Source organism: Lasioglossum baleicum, chromosome 9, assembly GCF_051020765.1.
Source record: "Lasioglossum baleicum chromosome 9, iyLasBale1, whole genome shotgun sequence".
NCBI lineage: Eukaryota > Metazoa > Arthropoda > Insecta > Hymenoptera > Halictidae > Lasioglossum > Lasioglossum baleicum.
The window spans coordinates 8426955-8447830 of NC_134937.1; the positions used below are offsets into that span (position 1 = coordinate 8426955).

General features: G+C 47.0%; 1 protein-coding gene and 1 long non-coding RNA gene across 6 annotated transcripts in view; both read left to right on the forward strand.

Moving 5' to 3' along the window:
* LOC143212242 (uncharacterized) overlaps positions 1 to 20246 on the forward strand; it is a 76754-nt gene extending 56508 nt beyond the window's left edge. For 4 of the 5 annotated variants that reach the window (XM_076430844.1, XM_076430847.1, XM_076430848.1 and 1 more), the window contains 2 exons: positions 17096 to 17423; positions 18740 to 20246. In XM_076430844.1, the coding sequence (XP_076286959.1) occupies positions 17096 to 17423; positions 18740 to 18868 (457 nt within the window). In that variant the 3' untranslated portion in view covers positions 18869 to 20246. Of the gene's footprint in view, positions 1 to 17095; positions 17424 to 17661; positions 18262 to 18739 lie in introns of those variants that run through there. The other variant, XM_076430845.1, reaches the window with a different exon arrangement.
* Positions 387 to 10639, forward strand: LOC143212275 (uncharacterized). Its single transcript, XR_013009664.1, has 2 exons — positions 387 to 1976; positions 9937 to 10639. It is a non-coding gene; the product is annotated as an uncharacterized LOC143212275 (long non-coding RNA).
* Positions 20247 to 20876: the final 630 nt, after the last annotated feature.

Consider the following 20876-nt stretch of genomic DNA (forward strand, 5'->3'; position numbering starts at 1 on the left):
TTTCATTCCACTATCTCTCTCTCTCGATTGAAAATATTTCCAGCTCTGTGAGAGTCTTCCATCGCGACGGGTATCTCTCATCGGTGAGTAATCACGCTCTACAGAAATTGTTTATAATCGCCTGCGTCTTCTAACGAGAACAATGTTGCCGAGTCTCGCGGTTCTTTCCCAGGTTTAACGCGCAGTCGGTAAAATATTTATTATTCGCGCGAAACTCTAATGACTATCTGCAGAAAAACCATCTAATTACCTTGAATGTCTTCGTTGGAAATTAGCAAGAGTATCGTAGACTTTTGTATTGTTAAAATAAAAGAAACTATAGGGTACGTCATTGAATATCGTAGACAGTTTTGGTCATTTAAATGAAGGAGCCACGTAACAAGTATGGTTCCTCGTGGAAATGGGGCAGAATTTTCCGGCAGACCTAATATGCGGCAACCGTATTAAGGTTAACGATCTCCGGTGCAGACGCGTGCTCCCAAAAGACGCATCCTCTAGCGACCGGAGTATCTGTCTCCTTGGCAAGAAGGAGGATACGCTATTCGACGGAGAATCTCTATCGGGTAGAGAAGATAGGACAAGGCGACGTAACTTTTACCCGGTGCAGGAACATCGTAAAAAAGTACGTGATCCAGAGAGCAGCTGTAACAGCGACTATATCAGCCCACGGACTTGCACGCAATTGGGTCCACCGGAGCGACCCTCTGACTCGAACTTGAAGGGGTCTCGATGCCGGTGCCAACACGTTGCACAGGATGACGAGTCACCAATTTAGCTGGACAAAATTCCAGATGGCCGATCTTCTACGCTCCTCGTTGATGCATTTCCAGCTTAATCCTTCATTCGACCTAGTTTGTCACTGGTAGTCAATTAGCGCCACTAATAACGATGCAAGTGTTAGTCTTTTTTAAAGTATATAAGGGGATCCATGTAGTACAAAACTGGGCCAGCCTGTCCTACGACTAACAGCCACATTTAAAAAGAGTTAGCCTTTGTTAATCGGATAGTATACTTTGAGCTGTTGTAGTTACGTTCAGTAGAATGTGAAACGTACAGTGGCGCAGAAATTGGGGTGACGTTATTTTATAGAACTGTAGGGCTGTCAACTTGGGTCGGACGCCAAGGTGGAGGATAAAAATGAAAATATTTTATGGGAATCGTCAAAGCGACTGTTATCCAATTTGATTCCCGATCATATACGATATGTAGTCCAAACTGGACCTCCCTATCCTACGACTAACAATCACGTCAAAAGAAAAAATTAGTCTTCGTTAATCGGATAGCATGCTTTGAGCTGTTGTAGTCACGTTCAGTAGAATGCGGATCGTACAGTGGCGCACAAATGGGGGTAGCGTTACCTTACAGAACTGTAGAGCTGTCAACTTAGGTCGGTTACCAAGGTGGGTAGATAACGTGCCGCAAAAATGAAAAGATATTATGGGAATGGTCGAAGCGACTTGCTGTCCAGTTTGATTCCCGATCCGTGACATTGTGCGGTGGTACCGGGTGCATACACAAATAGCACATCGGCAATGATACTATTAACAGTACCGCTACCACGAGTAGCACTAGCTAGGTACTACTCGGCGGAAGCAGGGGACAACGCGGGAGCGAGAAAGAGAGCCTAGGAGCCAAGAGGAGTAGAGGAGAGAGCAGAGGGCAAAGAGAGGGAGAGAGCGAGAGGAGAGGAGAAGAGGAACGATCGATATAGCGTGGGTGGATGTGCAGAGGTGCGGTAGGACAGCCGCCAGTTGTGCTGTCGGCTGCATCAGCGAAGAACCGTGCTCTCGATCGGCTCGCAGCGCGCCTCGCCGCGGACTTCTCGCTTCTCCGTCGCAGTGTGCAACCGGGATATGCGTCCAGGTGCAATGGAGGGTCCCCGAGGGTAGCTCTGTCACCGGGACAGCTCCCTTCGCGAGACAAACCCGTCCCCGTCCTCTCGCATCGGTGAATCCTCGGTGACGACGATGACGACGGTGCGATGCCTGTGTGGAGAAAAACGTGTCAGCGCTCCAGGCGCGATTTCGATCGCTCGCCTTGCTCCCTTGCTCGACTTCCGGAACCCAGAGTGGTCCTTGCACTCCGTCGCCGCGGTTCTTCACGGTGGTTCCCTTGCGACGCTCGAATATTCGACGTGTTAGGACTCCTGCCGCTAGAAAGAAATCCTCGAAGGATCGGGCGATCGCGTGACTCGCGTGCACGTTCTCCTCTTCAACGACGAGGACTCGCCCGCTCGAGTTGCTCGTTTGCTCTTGCTCTTCCTCCGGCTGGCACTTGTTTGCTCTCTGCTTCCACTCCAGTTGCACTCGGGACACCGGAACACCGTATAAAAATAGCGATGCCGTTCAACGAGACTTCCGGCTGCCAGCCGTGTCCAGAATGTTTTCGGAACGACTACGCCAACGTGGTGTGCTACACTGACCCACAAAATCGTTCGTACTCTAAGCGAGGACAAGTCTTGATGTCTCGACAATCGCGTGCGCGATTCAAGCGACGTACTTAATCGACGATGTTTTGTCAATTTGGCCAATCAATTTTCGCCAACGCGGCACTACGCTGCTCCGCAAAAGCGTTTGAACGCGAGGGCAAAGTATACTCCGTTACACACGGTGCAAGGGAAGTTCTTAATCAACGAATTTTACGCGATATCGAATCGTTTCGGACTAATTTCCTTGACCAAGAACTTTAATCGGATGCAACGATACGTATTGCGCAACGACGTTGTTCAAGGGTCAACGATTCAATCGTATCGGACGGATTCAGTCCGTAAGAACGGTTTTATGGGAACCATTGTGTGTGGATGCAACGTCGGGGAATAGAGACGTTCACGTGGACACGGTTCCCAGAAAGTCTCGGCGAACAATAGCAATCCCGGTGAAAGCCTGAAATCTCCGATAGCGACGCAACGCCGCATCGATAGGCGAGAGCATAGAATTCGAGGAGCCGTGAATTCCAGAGGCGAGGGCCGCTTTGGAAATAGAAACGAACCCGGCGGTGCAGCGACGCGCGGCTTTGCTGTCCACCAAAGATAGAAGACAAAAGGAACACTGCTCCTCGGGAACCATGACCTATCTCGACTCCACCGCTCCGCGGATCTTCCTCGCCGCGGAGATTGTTCCTCGTTCCTTGTTTCGTCGTGACTCGGCGAGCTCCGCTCGCTTCGGAAAAGTCTATTCACGCCCGGATTTTCGTTTCTATGATTTCTTCGTATTTTCTAATTTCCGGATTCGGATGTTTAATCTACCAGTTCTCGTCGTCGTTCGGAAATACGACAATTCCGAAAGTAAATTCTGCATTTGTGGCGAGAGGTAGGAGCCGGATGTTTCAGTCTTTCTCCAATTATTTTTTAACTGGTTGATACATCAGCATTTTTTAGGAGAACTCTGCATTCATCCGTATTTTCAGTTCCTTGCGACCAGGATTTTCAAGCGAAAGCCCTCGGAGAAAATGTTCACGAATCGCTAATCCGATTTTCCGATTTCCGAGAGTGCGAGTTCGTCGGGAATCGACTCGGCCGTGTAAGAGTACGTTAACCCGCGATTGAATGAAGTAGGCGGTGCAAATTGAGCATAATAATGGTCAGCGGAGTCAGCAGGTCGCCACCGCGGCGGAGAAGGAAATCAATTCGCGTGTATCGGCGGAACACACTGCCCTAGATGTCTATTTATCGTCGGCTCGACACGGAGCTCGCGTTCGACGCTCGATGCTCGACGCTCGACGTTCCTCGCGTTTTCCAGCCGCGATTTTCCCGACGAACGGGCACAGCGCGTCGCGTCGACGCAGTCGCGGAAAACGCGAGCCGCTGGCATCGTCGAAACGATGGCGCAATCGTCGGGACCCCCTCGCGAAACCTCGCCGACAAAGTTTCTCTTTCCGGTCTCTGTTTTCCCGCCCCGGCCATTCAACGCGAGAAACATCCGACGAGGACAATTCCTTCTTCCGTTCGTGGACCTTGAATCCCTTTTCCATGAAATAGACGAGATCGTGTCTATTCGTAAGCTTGTAACGAGGTATACCAAACATGTATCGATCGATTCGTATTTTTATCTCGTATTAAAAATTTCTATTGGCCATCCTATATATCCTTTACCTCGAGGCTTCGTGCACGGTACGCGCGTGCTGCTTGTTTACCGTGTTACCGATTTCAGCTGCAAAGCGTTTAGCGTCCCTTAGCACCACTTGGAAGCATTTAGACGCTCGTTGAAGCATTCCGAGCTGATACTTGCGCCCGTCGAAAATGTTCCTCCTCCCCGGCGACTCCCACCGAATCTGAATTTCGAGTAAGATTTTCTAAATGAATTAACGCATCGGCGGAGCCTGCTCGCGCGAGGTGCAATCAGCTGATCGCGCCTCACCTTGGCGAACTTTGCGGGTCTCGCGATTCGTGCATGTTTCAGTAGTCGTCCGGGTCGGTCCGATCGCGGCGAAGTCTGAGAAGTTTATCAAGGTGAAACCTTGTTATCCATCGAACGGCAATTTCCGATATTGACCGGGTCGCCGTGGAGAGTTCCGAGCACACACGAAGAATCAGGTGTGGTACGCGATATACTAGTCGAGGAAAATTGAACGATCTTCAGTCTCGGCGAGAAGGTCGTCGAGAAGACATGGTCCGTGTGTTTTTTCCCGAGAAAGATCTCTGATTGCGTCGAAGTACCTGGTTACCGGCAAAAGGCTCTTCTTCTGGTACGATGTATGCGTTCAAAGAAGCGAGTTTCGCAATTGGCCGAACAGGTAGGCGCAGCAGAAGCTGTGAGAAAACACGACGCGGTGGGGAAACTGTTGATCATCCACGCTACGTCCCAGATATCCAGCTAAAACGATTATCATTTGCGTGGGCGGCTCGCGGAACCATTACGAAAAGATTCATAAAGTTGGCGAGCTGCCAACTGCACACGGATGCGATGATCGTCGTGCGGTATCGGTCCACCAGATACGGGATCGCGACGAATGTAAACGATCGGTGCAGGGACTAACGAGGCACATATTTGGACGACTTGATACACAAACGTACGTCGGCTGTTCATACAAGGCCAGAATCCCAGCTGTTCCATTTCGATTCGATACTCTATCATCTTGATCGTTCTTATGCATACGCCTCTGTCGCTCGACCTTACTTTCCAAGATATATATTTAGCGGTACATCTGGTTGATATCGTGGAAAATTACCGTGTCCGCGGGACATCTACTCGCAGATGTACGATTATCATACCTAACCGGGGTAGATTTGAAATCTGACCCAATTTCACGATGGAAAATTCGGTATTTTATTGGGAATAATTCGATGAATTCTGTAAGCAAATAGAAACTATCATTCAGGTTTAATATGTTCTGGGGTAATTATTGGGTCAGCTATAATAAAGTTATGTGGCATTCGCGGTGTAGCATTGAATACATTTTTGCGAATAAATCGAAAACACGTCGTTTCACTGTCGTCGCTGAATTACCTAGTCGAAATAATTGCCGAAAACGCGCATCAGGCGCAGAGAAGCGTTCCGGATCCCCGTGGATACAGGGTGGCTGCGTCCGTCGTCCTAGTTAGCACGAGCTACGGTGCACAGGTACAGGGGTTGCGCGAGTCTACGCATGTCCGTGAGAATCAGCGAGAATCGGCGAGAGAGAACGCACGGACACGGGCACGAGGCACAGGTGTGCCAGTGGGCCAGAGCGGTGGCCAGCGAGAACGCCGAGCGACAGCCATGACCCATATACGCGTACTCACCCTCGACAACCGTCACCCCCGGCCAACCCCATCGCTGGAACCGGCCAGACGAGCTCGGTCGAGCCGGGTTGTTTCGCGTCGCGTCGGCTCGGGCCAAGCTGTCGCCACCACGGCCTATCACATGTACGCGGTGAGTCACGCAAACGGGACACCTAAATACCTCGGTCACATTAATTGAATAGGGATCGTCTGGCGTGTCTGGCTATAGCCAACCAATTCTACTGCTCGAGAACGCCAGGACACGCGGATCCGTACAATTTTCGGACCCCATTTTCTCGGAAACGAAGCGTGTTACCCAATCATGTTCATTTTTTACCACGCGTCCTGAGTAGATTGTGAATTTTATGCATTTATGACAAAAATGAGTGGCTGAATGAGCACTTCTTGATTATTGAAGTCATTCAAGCAAACTGGAAATTTCTACAGTAGTCCAGTCAACGAAAGATTGTAGAGGGAAATGGAAGGAATACAATTTTTAACTTTGGGTCTTTGTTTGGACTAGTTAGGAGGTAAACATACTAAAAGTCCCCTTTTTCGGTTTTCCGCTTATATCTCGGAAACTATGCATCCTAGCGATAAGACCATTCCATACAAAATTAAAGCTGACAAAATGTGCTATAATATTGACTCTATTCAGTTGTTCGCTATCTCGCATAGTTTCCGAGATATCCGCGCTCAAAGTTCACTAATTGTGCTGAAGAGTTAGCTAGTCAAATAAGGCAAAATTTTCTTTTTCACAATTAGTGAACTTTTGAGCGCGGATATCTCGGAAACCATGCGAGATAGCGAAAAATTGAATGCAGTCAATCTTGTAGCACATTTCGTCAGTTTTAATTTTGTATAGAATGGTCTTATCGCTGGGACACATAGTTCCCGAGATATAACCGGAAAACCGAAAAAGGAACTTTTAGTATGTTTACCTCCTAATTAGTCCAAACAAAGTCCCAAAGTTAAACATTGTGTTCCTTCCATTTTCCTCTACACCCCGCTTATGAGCATCCATTGACTGGACTATTGGTATCTGTTCCCTGCAATTGATGCAGAACATTTTTAATTTTAATTCTGAAACACCCTGTATCGCAGCAAAGTGTAAAGGTTCGACAGAGCAAATGCGAAGACGATGACAAACCGATAACGGTATCGACGACTAATTGATAAAACGAGCACCACGCGTTGACGCATCCAAACTTGGCGATCACGACGTCGGGTCCAAGAAGTATCGAACGAGTCATAGATCGATACGAGAAATGAATTATTTCATTTGACCTCTCGGAGTTGAGATGTTTGGTCTTTGGCGAACCACCCCGTACACAGACGCAAACATTGGCACAGGAGTCGCGATACATACTCACACCCCTTCGACAACGTCAACCGCAAACGTGGCGAGGCCGTGCCGCTCGTTGATCGGCATATCCTGAAAATGTCGCAGCTCGAAATAACAAATTCACCCGGCAAGATTGCTTTTTCCGGGCGAGGAGGCGCCCCGGCCGTAGGCGCTTCGCCGGCCTGTAGGGTGGCTCGGATAAAACGCGTGAAATGTCATCCCCGGCGATCAAATTCCACGTTAACGCGTCCCGCCTTCAATCCTGACTTCCTAGAGCTTCGTGTCGGATCTCGCATTCCGTCGATCCCACTTTTTTCCCCTATTTATTCTCACCGTAAAACCGGTGAGCCCGTGATTTCTCCATCTTATCCTACCCGTAGCCCTCTAAACGCCATAACACGATAACGTTCTCGAACATTTTTATATTTTCCTACGTATGACGCACTTACGCGTCGATCATCTTCAACGATCCCTCGAGAATTTCATTGTTTACGGTACCTCGGACCCGTCGACCTTCCTCTTGGCGTAATTTCAAATATCTCGCGGCATCCTCGCGTTCTTGACAGAAACGCTCTTCGCTCGCGATACCCGGAAGACGAGATTCTGCCGAATTATTTCGAGACACCGCGTTTCGTCCGCGGAAAATCTCCTCGAGTTTCATTATTCTTGGATTTGTAGGAAAATTCTCTAGTCCTCCGGCGATTTATCGCCTTCGTGGAACGGCTCGAATAGTTTCCCGCTGCCCATTCACCGACATCGTCTACCACGTACGCGTCCGGCTGTAATTTCCAAGTTTCCGTTCGCGAGCCGCGAAAGATCGAATCTGCGGCTCTCTTCTCCAACCGCGTTTCAAGCTCGCGTAGACAATTTACGTCTACATAAACGAAGGATAAAAGCGACGTGCGCCGACAATGTTTCACCGATGCTATCGCTGTTGCATTATTTCCGTAGAATCCTGTAAGAAAACCGCGCGGAATATTTCCTCGGTCTTACTTGGATCGGATCGCGACGCGGACTTTTTGTTGCTGCGAGAGCCGATCGGCGTATAATTATCTCGGGGCATCGTACCGCTCGTTATTTATAACAACGGGAAGCGTGAATAGCTCGGCCATAGCCATTCCGCTCGATGGAACGCGATCAAAGGGGTACCCCGGATATTTTTACGGGGATTATTCGCGGCGGCGCGGCGCTCGTGTCCGTTTCCCGCGGGTTCGGTTCCGTTATCGGCGGCTCGGGACCGTGGAATCGTTCGTGGTTCGTACAGATCGTGTCTGGATAGGTTGGTTATCGCGTATACCAGCTGCGACGCTCTTCGTCCACCGGATGCCGTTCCGTTCTATGCCGTTCCGGTTCGAAACAGAACCGGATCGATGTCTCTAGCCTCCGTCAATTTTCGCGATCGATCGCCGACCAGGAAAATCTACCTGTCCCCGCTATCGCTTCATCTTTTAACGTTCCAGCCGGTCGTTCCTGCCGAGAGCAAACGTGTTATTCTCGTTTCACTCGATCCTTCGCGAATGCTCGTCCCTGTCCTGCCAGTCCGCGCGATCAATCGTGCCTCGCGGATTAATCATTCAGCCGATCTACCTTCCACCATGCATAACGTTGCAAATTATTTAGAAATGCTATCCTGTCGGCCGCAGCCTTCCAACGATGCTCGCGTTCCTACCTCTGCGCAAAGTAAAAATTATTTGCAACAAACCGCAGTGACATGAACATTTATTTTCAACGAAAATAATATAAAAGTATCTCGGAATTTTTTCGTCTAATGTTCGCAACGTTTTAAATCACACCTACTCATATTTGTCACAAATGCATAAAATCCGCGTTCTAGCGATGTCCCTTGTCAGACGCGTAAAATCTCTGATCCAATGATCAAGAATCCCGCATTACCGCGACGAAGTGTTAAGGAGAAAAATCGGAGGAAGTCGCTTAAGGTCTGCGCGCGTAAAGCACACTAATTAGACAGACGTCGATCGGAGTTCTCGTTTTTCCCCGGTTGGCCGTGAAGAGGCATGTGGAGAGAAAGAACGGCGGAGCCCTTGTCGATACCAGGAAGGTGGAGAATGGTGGACAGCATGGGGATTGCGGAGTAAATGGGTCGAGGACTCTGCGGAAATAGGTCAGAGCTTCGACTGGCGCGGATCGATGCACGGCTCTCACGCGTTTCATTAGGATCGTCGAAACGGACGCCTCCGCGCGGAGCCGAGCCGAGTCGAATCGAACGCGCGCCGCACCGGCTGGCTCTGTTTATTTACCGTCGCTCCGGAAATTAACATCGTTCCCTCCCGCACACAGAATTTCAATTATTCCCGGAAACCGGCGAGTTTCTCCCGCGTCTCCTTCCTCAAGGAAAATTCCCGAGTTTATTCTGGACTCGCGTTCTCCCCTTGGTCGCTCTGGATCGTGCAAGCTGGACACTCGTCTCGAAACGACCTAAACGAAGCTGAACATCTTTGAATTCATGACGAAGTCTTGATAAAAGACCGTCTACCTCGTTCTCTTTGTCTGGAGTGTCTTGAGGGGCGTGGCCTCGTTGCTCTCGCTTTCAACGGTGCCGAGAGAGCACTTCGTAACATAATCCGTACCTGTACTTGGTCTAGAGCGATTTAGAAGAAGATAAATCTCCTTGTATTCTATCAGGGTCTTTGAGGAAGACTGTACGCTTTGTTCTTCTCATCTGGAATATCTCGAGTGGGCGTGGTTTAGTTGCACCTGCTATTCGATCTACGCCCATGTTCAATCTGGACGAATCTAGAAGCATCCGACATTTCTTGAGTCGTGTCAGAATTCCAGCAGAAACTTGTACACCTTGTCCTCTTCGTGTCGAGTGTTCCGAGGGGGCGTGGCTTCGTTGCTCTTGACTTCAAGGAACCGGGTTGTGTCCCTACAGGTCAATCCGTACCGGTGTGTGGGAATTCCATTTCAGTTTCTTGCATAAAATGCATAGGCGTTTAGAAAGGAATGTAGTTTTCGACGCGAGAAAGAGGATTTACACCGAGAAAGACCATCGCCCCGGAGGGGCGTGTCTGGTCGAGGAGCGTGTCGCGCGCAACGCTAACAGTAACAGTAACAACAACAGCATAGTCGACGACGGGACGGAAGGACGCTTTCTTGGTCGCGAACGCGGCCTGAAATAACGGATTGCGTCGACGTACCGTGACGGCGAATCAGAGAAAGGGGAGGTCGGGAGGAAGAGCACGCGAGAGGAGAAAGAGAGGAGGCACGGCCAGGCGGTAGTTGCAAGGATCTCCCGCCACGATTCCGCTTAAAAATAAAGTCTTACGTTCGCGGTTTCGAGTTGGTCGAGCGAGCGAGCGAGCGCGCGTATGCGCGAACGCGCGAAATCACAGCCGGCGAATTTTCTCTGTCCCTCCGCCGTCGCGACAGGCTCCGGCAAAATATTTGGACCAGTGACCGGCGAGCGAAACCGCGAGAGAGATCGAGCATGATCGCCGGGAGATCTGCTGCTCGCGATCTCTAGTCGAGATTCCCAGTGGAGTGTCGAGCTCGAAGAACAGTTTGCGGACGAGCGGCTTCGCGATCGCCGAGATCGATGTTGATGTCGAGAGCCGCGAATTCGCGAGCGCGAGCAAAATGACCACCACTCACGGAGGACACATGTACTATGTGATCAAGGTACCGAAGGATGCGGACGGCAATGAAAGGTAACGATCCTGACCGAGAGTCGGACACCTATCTCGCGCTTCTCAACTCCTTTTCGTGTTTTAACCAGTCACACTCGTGACGAAGATTTTAAACGAAGTCTAACAAATATGAAGATTACGCCTTTCTTTCTAAATGAAATAACATTTGATTAAAAAAGTATTGATACGAAAAATATAAATTTTCTTTTCTCTTCTACGACATTTTTCGGGATAAAGTATTTTTGATCACTGAAACTGTGAAGAAAATGAAACGGCAAAGAGTTAAGGGGGTGGACTCGTTTTCAGGATTGCAAAGATATGGGGTATTTCAGTAGTATAAGATACAAGATTGATCAAAAGTCCTCTTTTTACGTTTACAAGGCGTAAGTTGCATTATACGGAAGCATAAAGCTGTCGCAGCTTTATAAAAATAGCTACACGCGCAGCTTTACGCTTTTAAATAATGCAAACTACGCTGCCGTTACTGAAAACCCCCACTTTTGCATTAACGAGAAATGAGAAGCATTCCACCCCCCTAATTTTGTAGTTGTAGTAAAAATGTTCTCATTTCATTTGCAAAGAGAAAGATCATTCTTGCGATTATTTTTGGGAGTGTACGCGGGTTACAGAGGTGGCTAGAATCGAGTAGGGTGAACGTCCGGGGGGTGAAAAGAGATTTTAGCAGAGCGTCTAACTATCCGAGGCCAGCAGCTGGGTCATCGACCGTACAAAATAGACGAAAGAAAAAACTTGTATAGAAGCAGTTTATGGGTTAATGGGGGGTGGGGGTGAGAGAGATTGTAGACACAGCTCTGAATGTTAGGAGACCGCGTTCCTGGCCGACATCGCCGAACGATGACGTAGCCGAAATTCTTGATTCGGCGGCAGTGGCGCACATGACCGCGATTCCCATCCGCAAACACGAGCATCTCCAACCTCTTAAATCATATACGCGCGGATCTTTAATTTGCATGCTCGGCTCGTTCGAAAGCTCGAACCACAGCGGCACACGGAATATTTGCATACAAAGGCTCCGATCGTTTTCCTTTCGATGCTTGTACCGGTTTCGCGTTAGCGATCGTTCCGTCGCACGAAAAACGCGACGAGGCCACGCGACAGCGGAACGGAGGCCTGCTCGTGCCACGAGGACGATAGAGATTCCAGCGCGATAGAAAAATCGTTGGAAATCGCTGGCTCGAGGCTGTGCGAGGCAGCGGTTGCTCTGGACAGTAGTTACAAATGGAGAGAACAAAATTGTATAAAACTATAACAATATCGTATTCAAGCTTGAACTGTAAGTTCGCGTTAATATCCAGAATTTTGCTGTTATCGATATTTAACCATTAGAGAAGATGTACGTATAAAACATAAATCTAATGGACCACTTTATTCTAATTTTGTGTTCATACTTTTAGTCAAACATTGTTATCTTTAACCCTGTGGAGTTTATCGGGACATATGTGTCCCAGTGTCCCACTCATGTATTACGTGCGCCTAATGAGACAAATAGATCCCGTCTTCCATTATACGCGAATATACCAATCTTAATAAATCGAAAAATAAATCACACTCCAAAGGTTAGGTTCTTTATGTTATGGCGAAGAGAATCATTCTTTCGAAAGGGGTCGATGTAGGGAAAAGGTTGGGAACCCCTGCTCCAGTGCACTGCAAACGACAAATCAATTTACCCGTAAAATAGTGCAATAGGTTAATTGAATTCACTGATGCAACAGTTCTCCGAACACCAACTTTAGTTTTCGAGTCGCGTCTGTCTCGGTGCAGCGGTGTCGCGTCTAATCCGATAATCAGAAAATAGTATAGCGATGAGTAAGCCTTATTTTGCTCGTGCTGTCGGCCTGTTGTCAGAAGGCTCAGTTAGAATCGTGGACACGGTGTGACGCGTCTGACGCAATCGCGCGACAACAACTCGCAAAATATATATAATCCCGATATTACGGCGGCATGACCGTTTCCGTCGTGACATTTCTCGGCCGGCGCGCAGATAACGGAATCAAGAGTAATTAATTAATCGGATCACGAATCGATGAGCGTACGCGCCACGTCGTCTCGCCTCCTATATCTGCTCGGTCGTCCGATATCGTGCGTGAAAGTCATCGCACACGACTTACCCGGCGATAGTTTAAATATAAAACGATGAGCCGTGTACCGGCCTCAAGGACCATTCGCTCCAGCTACGTGTTTAACTGTTTACCGTGAATCCGCCGGAGCCGGCTCGAGCAACTTCCACCCCCGCTAATAACGCACCACTTTGCCATTTGTTACGGCAATTCAAGCTGCCGCTACAAACACTACGATGTTCCACCGGTTTTCAACCTGGAAATACCGCCGTATCGTTTTATTCTGCGATTTCATCAATGGAGATCGAGACCGAATCAAATCCTGTTACATTTATCTTGAAACCTGTTCAAGGAACAATTCGTGCATTAATATTCTGCGAATTGGAATCGATCGAAGTTGACATATACAGGTAAAACTTCACTTTTTCAAATGTAATCCTATAGATTTTGACGAGAAAACGTCGAAAATCCACGTTTTAATGTTAGGAACCCACTGGTTCGAAAGTTATGTGTGTTTAAAGTTCAGCGACCTTCTGCGCCCGTACCTATGAAAAACGCTTAACTCCGCTCAACTTTACGCACGCGTATCTTTTGAACCAGGGAGTTCCCAACATTGAAGCTTGGATTTTCAGCATTCTCTCGTCAAAATCTATAGGATTACATTTTAAAAAGTGAAACAATTTTAGTTTGCTGCGGCAAAGTTATTATGAAATTCCTGTACTTCCTTAATGAAGACGATCAGCAGCAAGGGCCGAACGTGTTCGCAACAGTTAGAAAGGTAAATGCACTCGTCGGAGAACCAATTGCAGATAGGTGCTTGGATTGGCGGCGGTCATTTTATCTTATTGAAGCTTTTGAATGCACAGAGAAATCAAAAGCGTAAGTACTTATGCGCGTGAATGCGATTAATGGATCGGTTGATCGATCAGTGTCTATCGGAATCGACACGGATGGTTTCGTTTTCGATAGGGCCGGTTGGTCGCGGAACGGTGCGGCGCGAATGGGCGAATAGGCGAACGGGCGCGTCCGTCTCTTCCATTGTCGCGCGCGCTGTCGGAACTGCGGACAAACGCGATGGAATGCGATCCGGGAAGATTAATCGCAGCGGGGAAAGCGGGGGAAAACGGGGAAAGCGGGGGAGGCAGCGCGCAGTTTCGCAATATCGGACATTATTAGTCCGGTTGGCCCTGATCCAATGGTTCCGACGAGAGAGCCTACTAACCGTTTCGCTTCGTCCTGCCTCTTGCCTTACCCTGCCATCGTTCCTATACCTACGTCACGTACCGGGTGTCCCCGAAACAATTATTATATCCAAATTCAGTCACCAGTCACAGCCAGTACACCACCAATATCTTTGCGTTAATTGTGCGATTGTGAACGTCACATATGAACATGCCACGTGTGGTACTTTTCAATAATTGTGCTGTACCAAATATGGAAGCTTAAACATTTTCTTTTACACAATAATCCCAAGCGAAATTGTTGGAGTACGTTATTGCAGATGATTGATTTGTTTATGACGTTATATGTGAATACTATTTAAAGCTTTAAAAATCCCCCACGGAGTGCGGAATTAAAATCACGACGAGTATACACGTCGGACGCAGGGCAAATCATCCTATTATAGATTTTACGAAAAACGGGGAAGACTTACATTTTTTTTTTGTAAAGAATTAACAATTCATTCTTGAGAATTTGGATTGACGTTTATACACGTCGAACGCAGTTAACTGGTTAATAGTTAATGCAGTACTAAATGTATTAATACATTTAATACAGTATGCTGTATTAATACATTTGTGCAATGTCCTCATACATTAAAAGATTATTAAAATATACAGTATTGTGTATATTTTACTGTATAAATGTATTCTGTATTAATTCAATTCACAACAATTCCGTATATTTTAATAATATTTTAATGTAGGAAGATATATTAGCGTCACAAGAGGGAGGGTGCATAACGTCGCCAATAAATCAACATAAAAAGAAAACACAAATCGTCTAATGCTGTGGAAATATATCGAATTGTCCCAGATTTTCGGGACACCCTGTGCGACCCCTCCATTCGATACGGTGTCTTCCGGCCGACTACCTATCCTCCTTTTCATCCGTCGACGATTCCTCCTCTATAGACGAAATCCGCGAACAATGAACGCGGCGAAGTGTCCCAGAATATCCAACTACGTATTCGTTGCGACCCAGCAAAACTTCGGAAACACTCGAGGCGCGATCCAACCCTGTAACAGCAATCTGTACACTGGCTGTGAACGAGCGGGAGCAACTTTCTTGGGTATCTTTCCGCTGCGAGCGGGAACCATTTTGTTGCTGGAACTTCTCTTTGGTATCGTGTTTGCGGAAAATACGCTAGTGCAGTGGTCAGCAAACTCATTAGTCGAAAGAGCCGAATATCGGCAGTGCAACGATTTAGATTTCTTCCGAGAGCCAAACTCCTTTACAAGAACCCAGTTTTTCAAAATCGGTTAAAACTAGATACATATATCGAATAAAACTGAAAATTGAATTGAAACAAAATAAGTTTATTTTAACACTTTACCTACTGGAAGCCTTACTTTCTATCATTTCTTACCGTTTATTTAATCGTATAAACCTAATTTCTACTTAAAACCAAAAAGAAAAATACAGAAGAATGGGGAATTAATATACGCTCGCTATTTTATCTATACCTATCCTATAATTACTATTTTATTTACCTACTGGAAGCCTATTAATAGGATTTTCAATAATTGTGCTGTACCAAAAGAAAGCATAGAAATTTTCTGTCACATTGCAATCTTAAATGAAACTATTACATGACGTTATTGAGGTTGACTTGTTAGTTCACAATGAAAATTGCTGTTGCCATTGAAGGTTCTATTAGAAAGTGTTTAGCCATGTACCATAGGTTTTTCAAAATTGGCTCAAGTAGCCAAAGATCCGCAGTTTGCCGACCACTACGCTAATGGAATCATTCGAATCCGAGAGAACGGTCGCCAAGCAATGCGAAAATTCAACGTAGACAACGAACGAAGAGAACAACGCGGGTATTCGATGGCGAATTGCACGGGTAATTAATTCGGAGAACGGCTCGCTGGCAGCCCTTTAAAAGGATTATACTCTTAACCCAGTTATTTTAATGCCACGGCCGCGTAAAGGCGATCATTGTCTTTGTCGTTATTGTTTCTCAAGTTGCTCACGGTTAATTGCATTACGCGCTGCTTCTCGTTACGCCGAGACGCATAATTACGCGGAGAGTTACGCGAAACGGCCGATATCCCAATCGCTTCGCTGTCTCGGCGAAAACGTAAATCAACCCGCGTTAACCAGGAAATTGGGAGGAAATGTCTCGTAGATCGAGCAATCGCGGCTCCGTTCGAGGAATCGCGAACGAGGTCTAGCCAGTTTCAGGAAGCGATTACGCTTGTACATCAGCGCCGGTCAGGGAGCGAACGGAAGATCAGCTGCAATTAGGCGCAATCCGATATCGTGGCCAATGTCACGGTTAACTGGGAGCGGCAATTATAATTGAAGCCGACTTGTCGCGCAGTACCGCGAACGGTCACGGGCAAAATATGTGCTATACCGCGTGTTTTTCAACAGAGGTTCTCGAGCGGATAATTAGGCGGGCGCTCGTGCCGCGATTAGCAATTAGCGACGATCGAAAACACGCGCACGTCGCATAAACAACCGTCATGTACATATTAACATATCTACCAGTGGTTGTTTTGTCATTTTGGAGGTCTAGGATCCATGGATACGGGATTGTTTGAATTATTGATCATCTCTATCGATTTGCTTAAGAAATTAACTAAATTATAGTGCAAGGTGCAAACTTTATTATCAAGTAACCGATAATTAAACCGCGAAACTTTATGCAAAATAAAAATGGTCTGCGTCAACTGCGACAAGCGAGGTCCACATAAAAATGTCTTCCATTTTTTAATAATGTTCATGAGCTGCGACTAACACATTTACGTTCTTAAATTGTTTAAATCTGTCCACTGTTTTAAATTGCAACTAATAATTGTTCGTGCGAACGAATCTGCGACTCGAAGTGATTTTTCCACGCGAAAATGGCGGATGTAAAGCGTGTTGGCGGTAGCCTCGCGCGTAACAGAAGGAACACGAAGGATCGAGAGCGCGGTCGGGCGAGCAAACGATACCAGTTCCGGTTTCTCGAGGTACGCGTAGCTCTCGTAGCTTTCCGGGAAATTTGATCGGGTCGATCCGGTAGGATCTGGTAGGGTACGATAGGGTTAGAGGGGTGTGGTGGCCCGATGATAACGAGCACGAAAGTTCTGAACGAACCGGTGGAATTAATTTTCAGCACGGACAGCGGCTGGGATAATCCGTTCAGACCGGACGGCGACCTTTCAAGGGAGGCCGACGAGATAGTGGAATTGATAAAAGGTGGGAAACCCATCACGCCGACCCCCGGCCAGACCGCTCCGCCGTTGCCAAGATGCGAGACCGACGCCGGGAACGCGACCACCCTCGACCACGACTCGAGTTCCAGCCCCCTGCTCAAGTCCTCCGCGAATTCGACCAACCGACGGCCGAACTCGTCACCGAAACCCGGACAGGAGAACGGGAATGCCCACAGCACCCCCATCAAATCCGCCGCTGCGAACAACCAGCAGCCTGTCAATGATAAGGTACGTGTGTCCATCACCTTTCTCTTCTTTATCCGATTGCTTAACACTAGCGAGCACTTCGGATGTGCGGATTGCTCTTTACTGCGGGAACGAAATCACATCTGCGAGTTCTACGGGTCTGATTAATTAGTAATTCTACTACAGTAAAGTCGCGGTCTAGCTCTAGCGATCTATGTAGTGTAGGGAAACGATTTTTTTTTACGACCGCGCCGAAAGTACAAAAGTATGCCGAACGTAGAAAAGGACAGCAAGTAAACGCGGCAGCTGGAGCTTCTTGGCTCCTCGCGGGGCTGACCCCCAGAGGAAGGGGTAGGCGAAGGGACGGTGATCGTGGAGATCCTCGGAGAGCTAGATCGCGACTTCACTGTACTGATCAAACCAGCAATTTCAACGGTAAACTAAAACACGCCCCAGTTAATCTGCTCACTTTTTAACACTGACCGCACCACGACCGGTTTCACATTTTTTATTTCTGAATTATTGAAATTATAAACATGCTTCCATCAGAAATTATTCAATAAATTTCTTTATTTCGTCACGTATTATTATAAAAATTGTGAAAAAACCAATTAAGTTCAGTCTTGTCATTTTTATAAAACAATGCGTGTACCCGACGCCATTTGTAGCCGGTACGGTTAGTGTTGAACGTAGTCGTCTCCAGAGCTGGGAAAAATAGCATTTTAAATAGTGAATATGTAATCCTATTTATTTTAAAGTATGTGTACAACTTTGAAAATGAAATATTTTATTTGATGCAGTAATATTTGAAAATAAAATATGTTGTTTGATGCAGTAATTTTTGAAAATAAAATATTTTATTTGAGGCAGTAATTTTTTTGGAAATAGTATTTTATTTGAAGAATATTGAGAATATTTGTATTTTGGCTTTATTTACAATTTAAATTTTAAATATTATTGCTGAAAATAATGGTTCGAATTCAATACATTTATGGGTGTAAATCGTTTCTAATCAATAAGATAGACTGATTGTTAATATAGAAATATTCTATTTTCGTAATATTCTATATCTTATTTAAAATACTATTTTCTTTAAGCAAAATAAAATCTAAAATATTAAATAGTATTTGAAATATTTGTGTTTCGCCAAATAATGCCCACCTCTGGCCGTGTCTCATTGTCGGCACGAAATCCATAAAATCGGCAGTCTACTAATTAGGGAAAGGGGGAACTGGCAGACATAAAGTTCTGCATAAAGTCCTTAATGGGGTAGAATAGTGGAAGCGGGGATAAAGCCCGCGAATATCGGGTAAAATCGATGAGAAACGAGTGAATAATAGGATACGTTGAATGCACAGGTTGCAGCGTCGAGGGCAGCGACCGTGGAAGTGGCTAGAATGACGGCGCAGGGACCAGGCGACGCTTCGCAGGTCGAACACGTCACCCTGAAGAAGAAGCCTAAATGCAAATGTTGTGTTCTGCAGTAATCGGAAGAGGGCTGAGCGAGCGAGCGAGCGAGCGAGCGAACGAGCAGAACGACGTCCGAGCCACCGGATGATCGTTGTTCGTCCGTGGACGACGCATCGCGGCGGCGACTTCTCTCTTCGACGACCAGTTTGTCGGTTTCGCAGTCGCGTTTCCCGAGCGGTTACGACCGGGTCGTCGGGTCGCCGTGGAACACGACCAGGATTCTCTCGTCCGGGAACCGCGGGTTCCCCCCAGCAAGTTAGGGAGTGAGGGGAGACCGTGACGCGGCCATTCGAACGCTTATTTCGCGCGACACGCGACACGGCATGTTCTCTTTCCCGAAACGAAGTTCGACTTTGCTCTCGAAGGGACACCGCGAAGAGCGGTCGCCGGAAGGGTCCCGAGGTAGCACGCGAAACCGATTTCGACAGACAGTATATATGGGAATCCTGGCCAGGATTTCGGTCGCGACCGAAAGTGGAAGATACCTGAACGCGCGCGAAAAGCACCGAGCCTCTTGATAGCCTTTCAGAGACAGTTGAGTGTCCATAAAGTACATAGACTATGAACGGAGAGAATTAAGAAGAAGAAGAGAAGAAAAAAAAAATATATATATATATAAATACAAATATACATAAAACTATATTGTAGATACAGAAAAAATGGTAGTTGTATAGCTTATATGCTTTTACTATTGTGGTTAATTACTGTCAAAATTATCATCGTGGTTTCAAGAATGTATAAACGAACGACTAATCGGCGAGCGAGCGTGATAGAGACGGTCGACGGTTGCGCGGAACGATGTTCGAGACTCGAGCTTGCTCGAGTTTTTAATCCGAAAGAGAACGCGAACGAACAAGACAGAGAGAGACGTTACAGAAGCTATTATTATCACTTCGTTGGACATCGACATATTAATACTACGATAGGTTGATAGATTCTCGTTTTTACTAAAGAAACAAAAACCCGAAAAAAGGAAGAAAATGAAAAATGACAAAACGACAAAGAAACCGGAAACCTCTTCTATAATATGTATATGCGACTTTTACGAAAGATTTTTTAAACCATCGAGTATAGCACGTGCGCTAATCAAAAAAAAAAAATGGTACTACACTGTACGATCGTGATGAAAACTGGACGAATGTGGCGGGGGAGGGGTTGTGGGCGGACGAGTAACAGAATGCCGGCGTATTTTTTCTTGTCGCGTGCGAACAGACGCATGATTTCTCTCGGTGGATGATGTATTATCTATTCGCAATCGCTTCACACGGACACGGAGGATTCGTTTGGTCGACGTGCGTTCCGACGTCTCGCGAGATCGCTGTTGCGAGGAGGATCGAAAACAAAAGAAGAAGAAAAAAAAGAAGACAGTTTCGTCGAGTAATTGATTCAGGATCGTCGCGTCCTACGACAAAATCTGTAAATACCGCGATATTTTTGGCGAAGCGTGTGCGATTGTCGTCGACGCGATTGCGAGCGAGATTTTGCTGTACAAGCACAAACTAACGCGTTCCACGACGAGAACGAGAAGAGAAAGCAGGAGCGAACGCGATCGTTCGGCGATTTCTTGCGTTCGGCGGACCTTTGTTCATTTCTTATTCGACGACGCTCTTTATTTATTCGATTCGTTTCGTTTCTACCGACGTGCGTGTCCTCGTTTCTATGTGTCTCACTACTTCGCAGCTTTTAACCCGTTTTTATCCTATTTAACCGCGTGTATGCGCGCACGTACGTTTCGAACTGTGTGTGTGTGTGCATCGACCACGATAAAAGAGAATGAGAAAGAGAGAGAGAGCGTGTGTGCGTGCGTTGTGTGTGTATGCGAGAGAGAAAGAGAATCGCGAGCTGGACGAACCAACGAAAGTTCGCCGAGCTCGTCGATGGGGATACCGTTGATCGGTCCCACGCATAATTATTACGTGTAAGAAAGTCGGGGAATCCCGTTTTTCCGAACCGCAACCGCAACCGCTCGAACACCGCCCGGCACGATGCCTGAGAAAATCAAAAACAACAAGAGGGCCGTTTCTT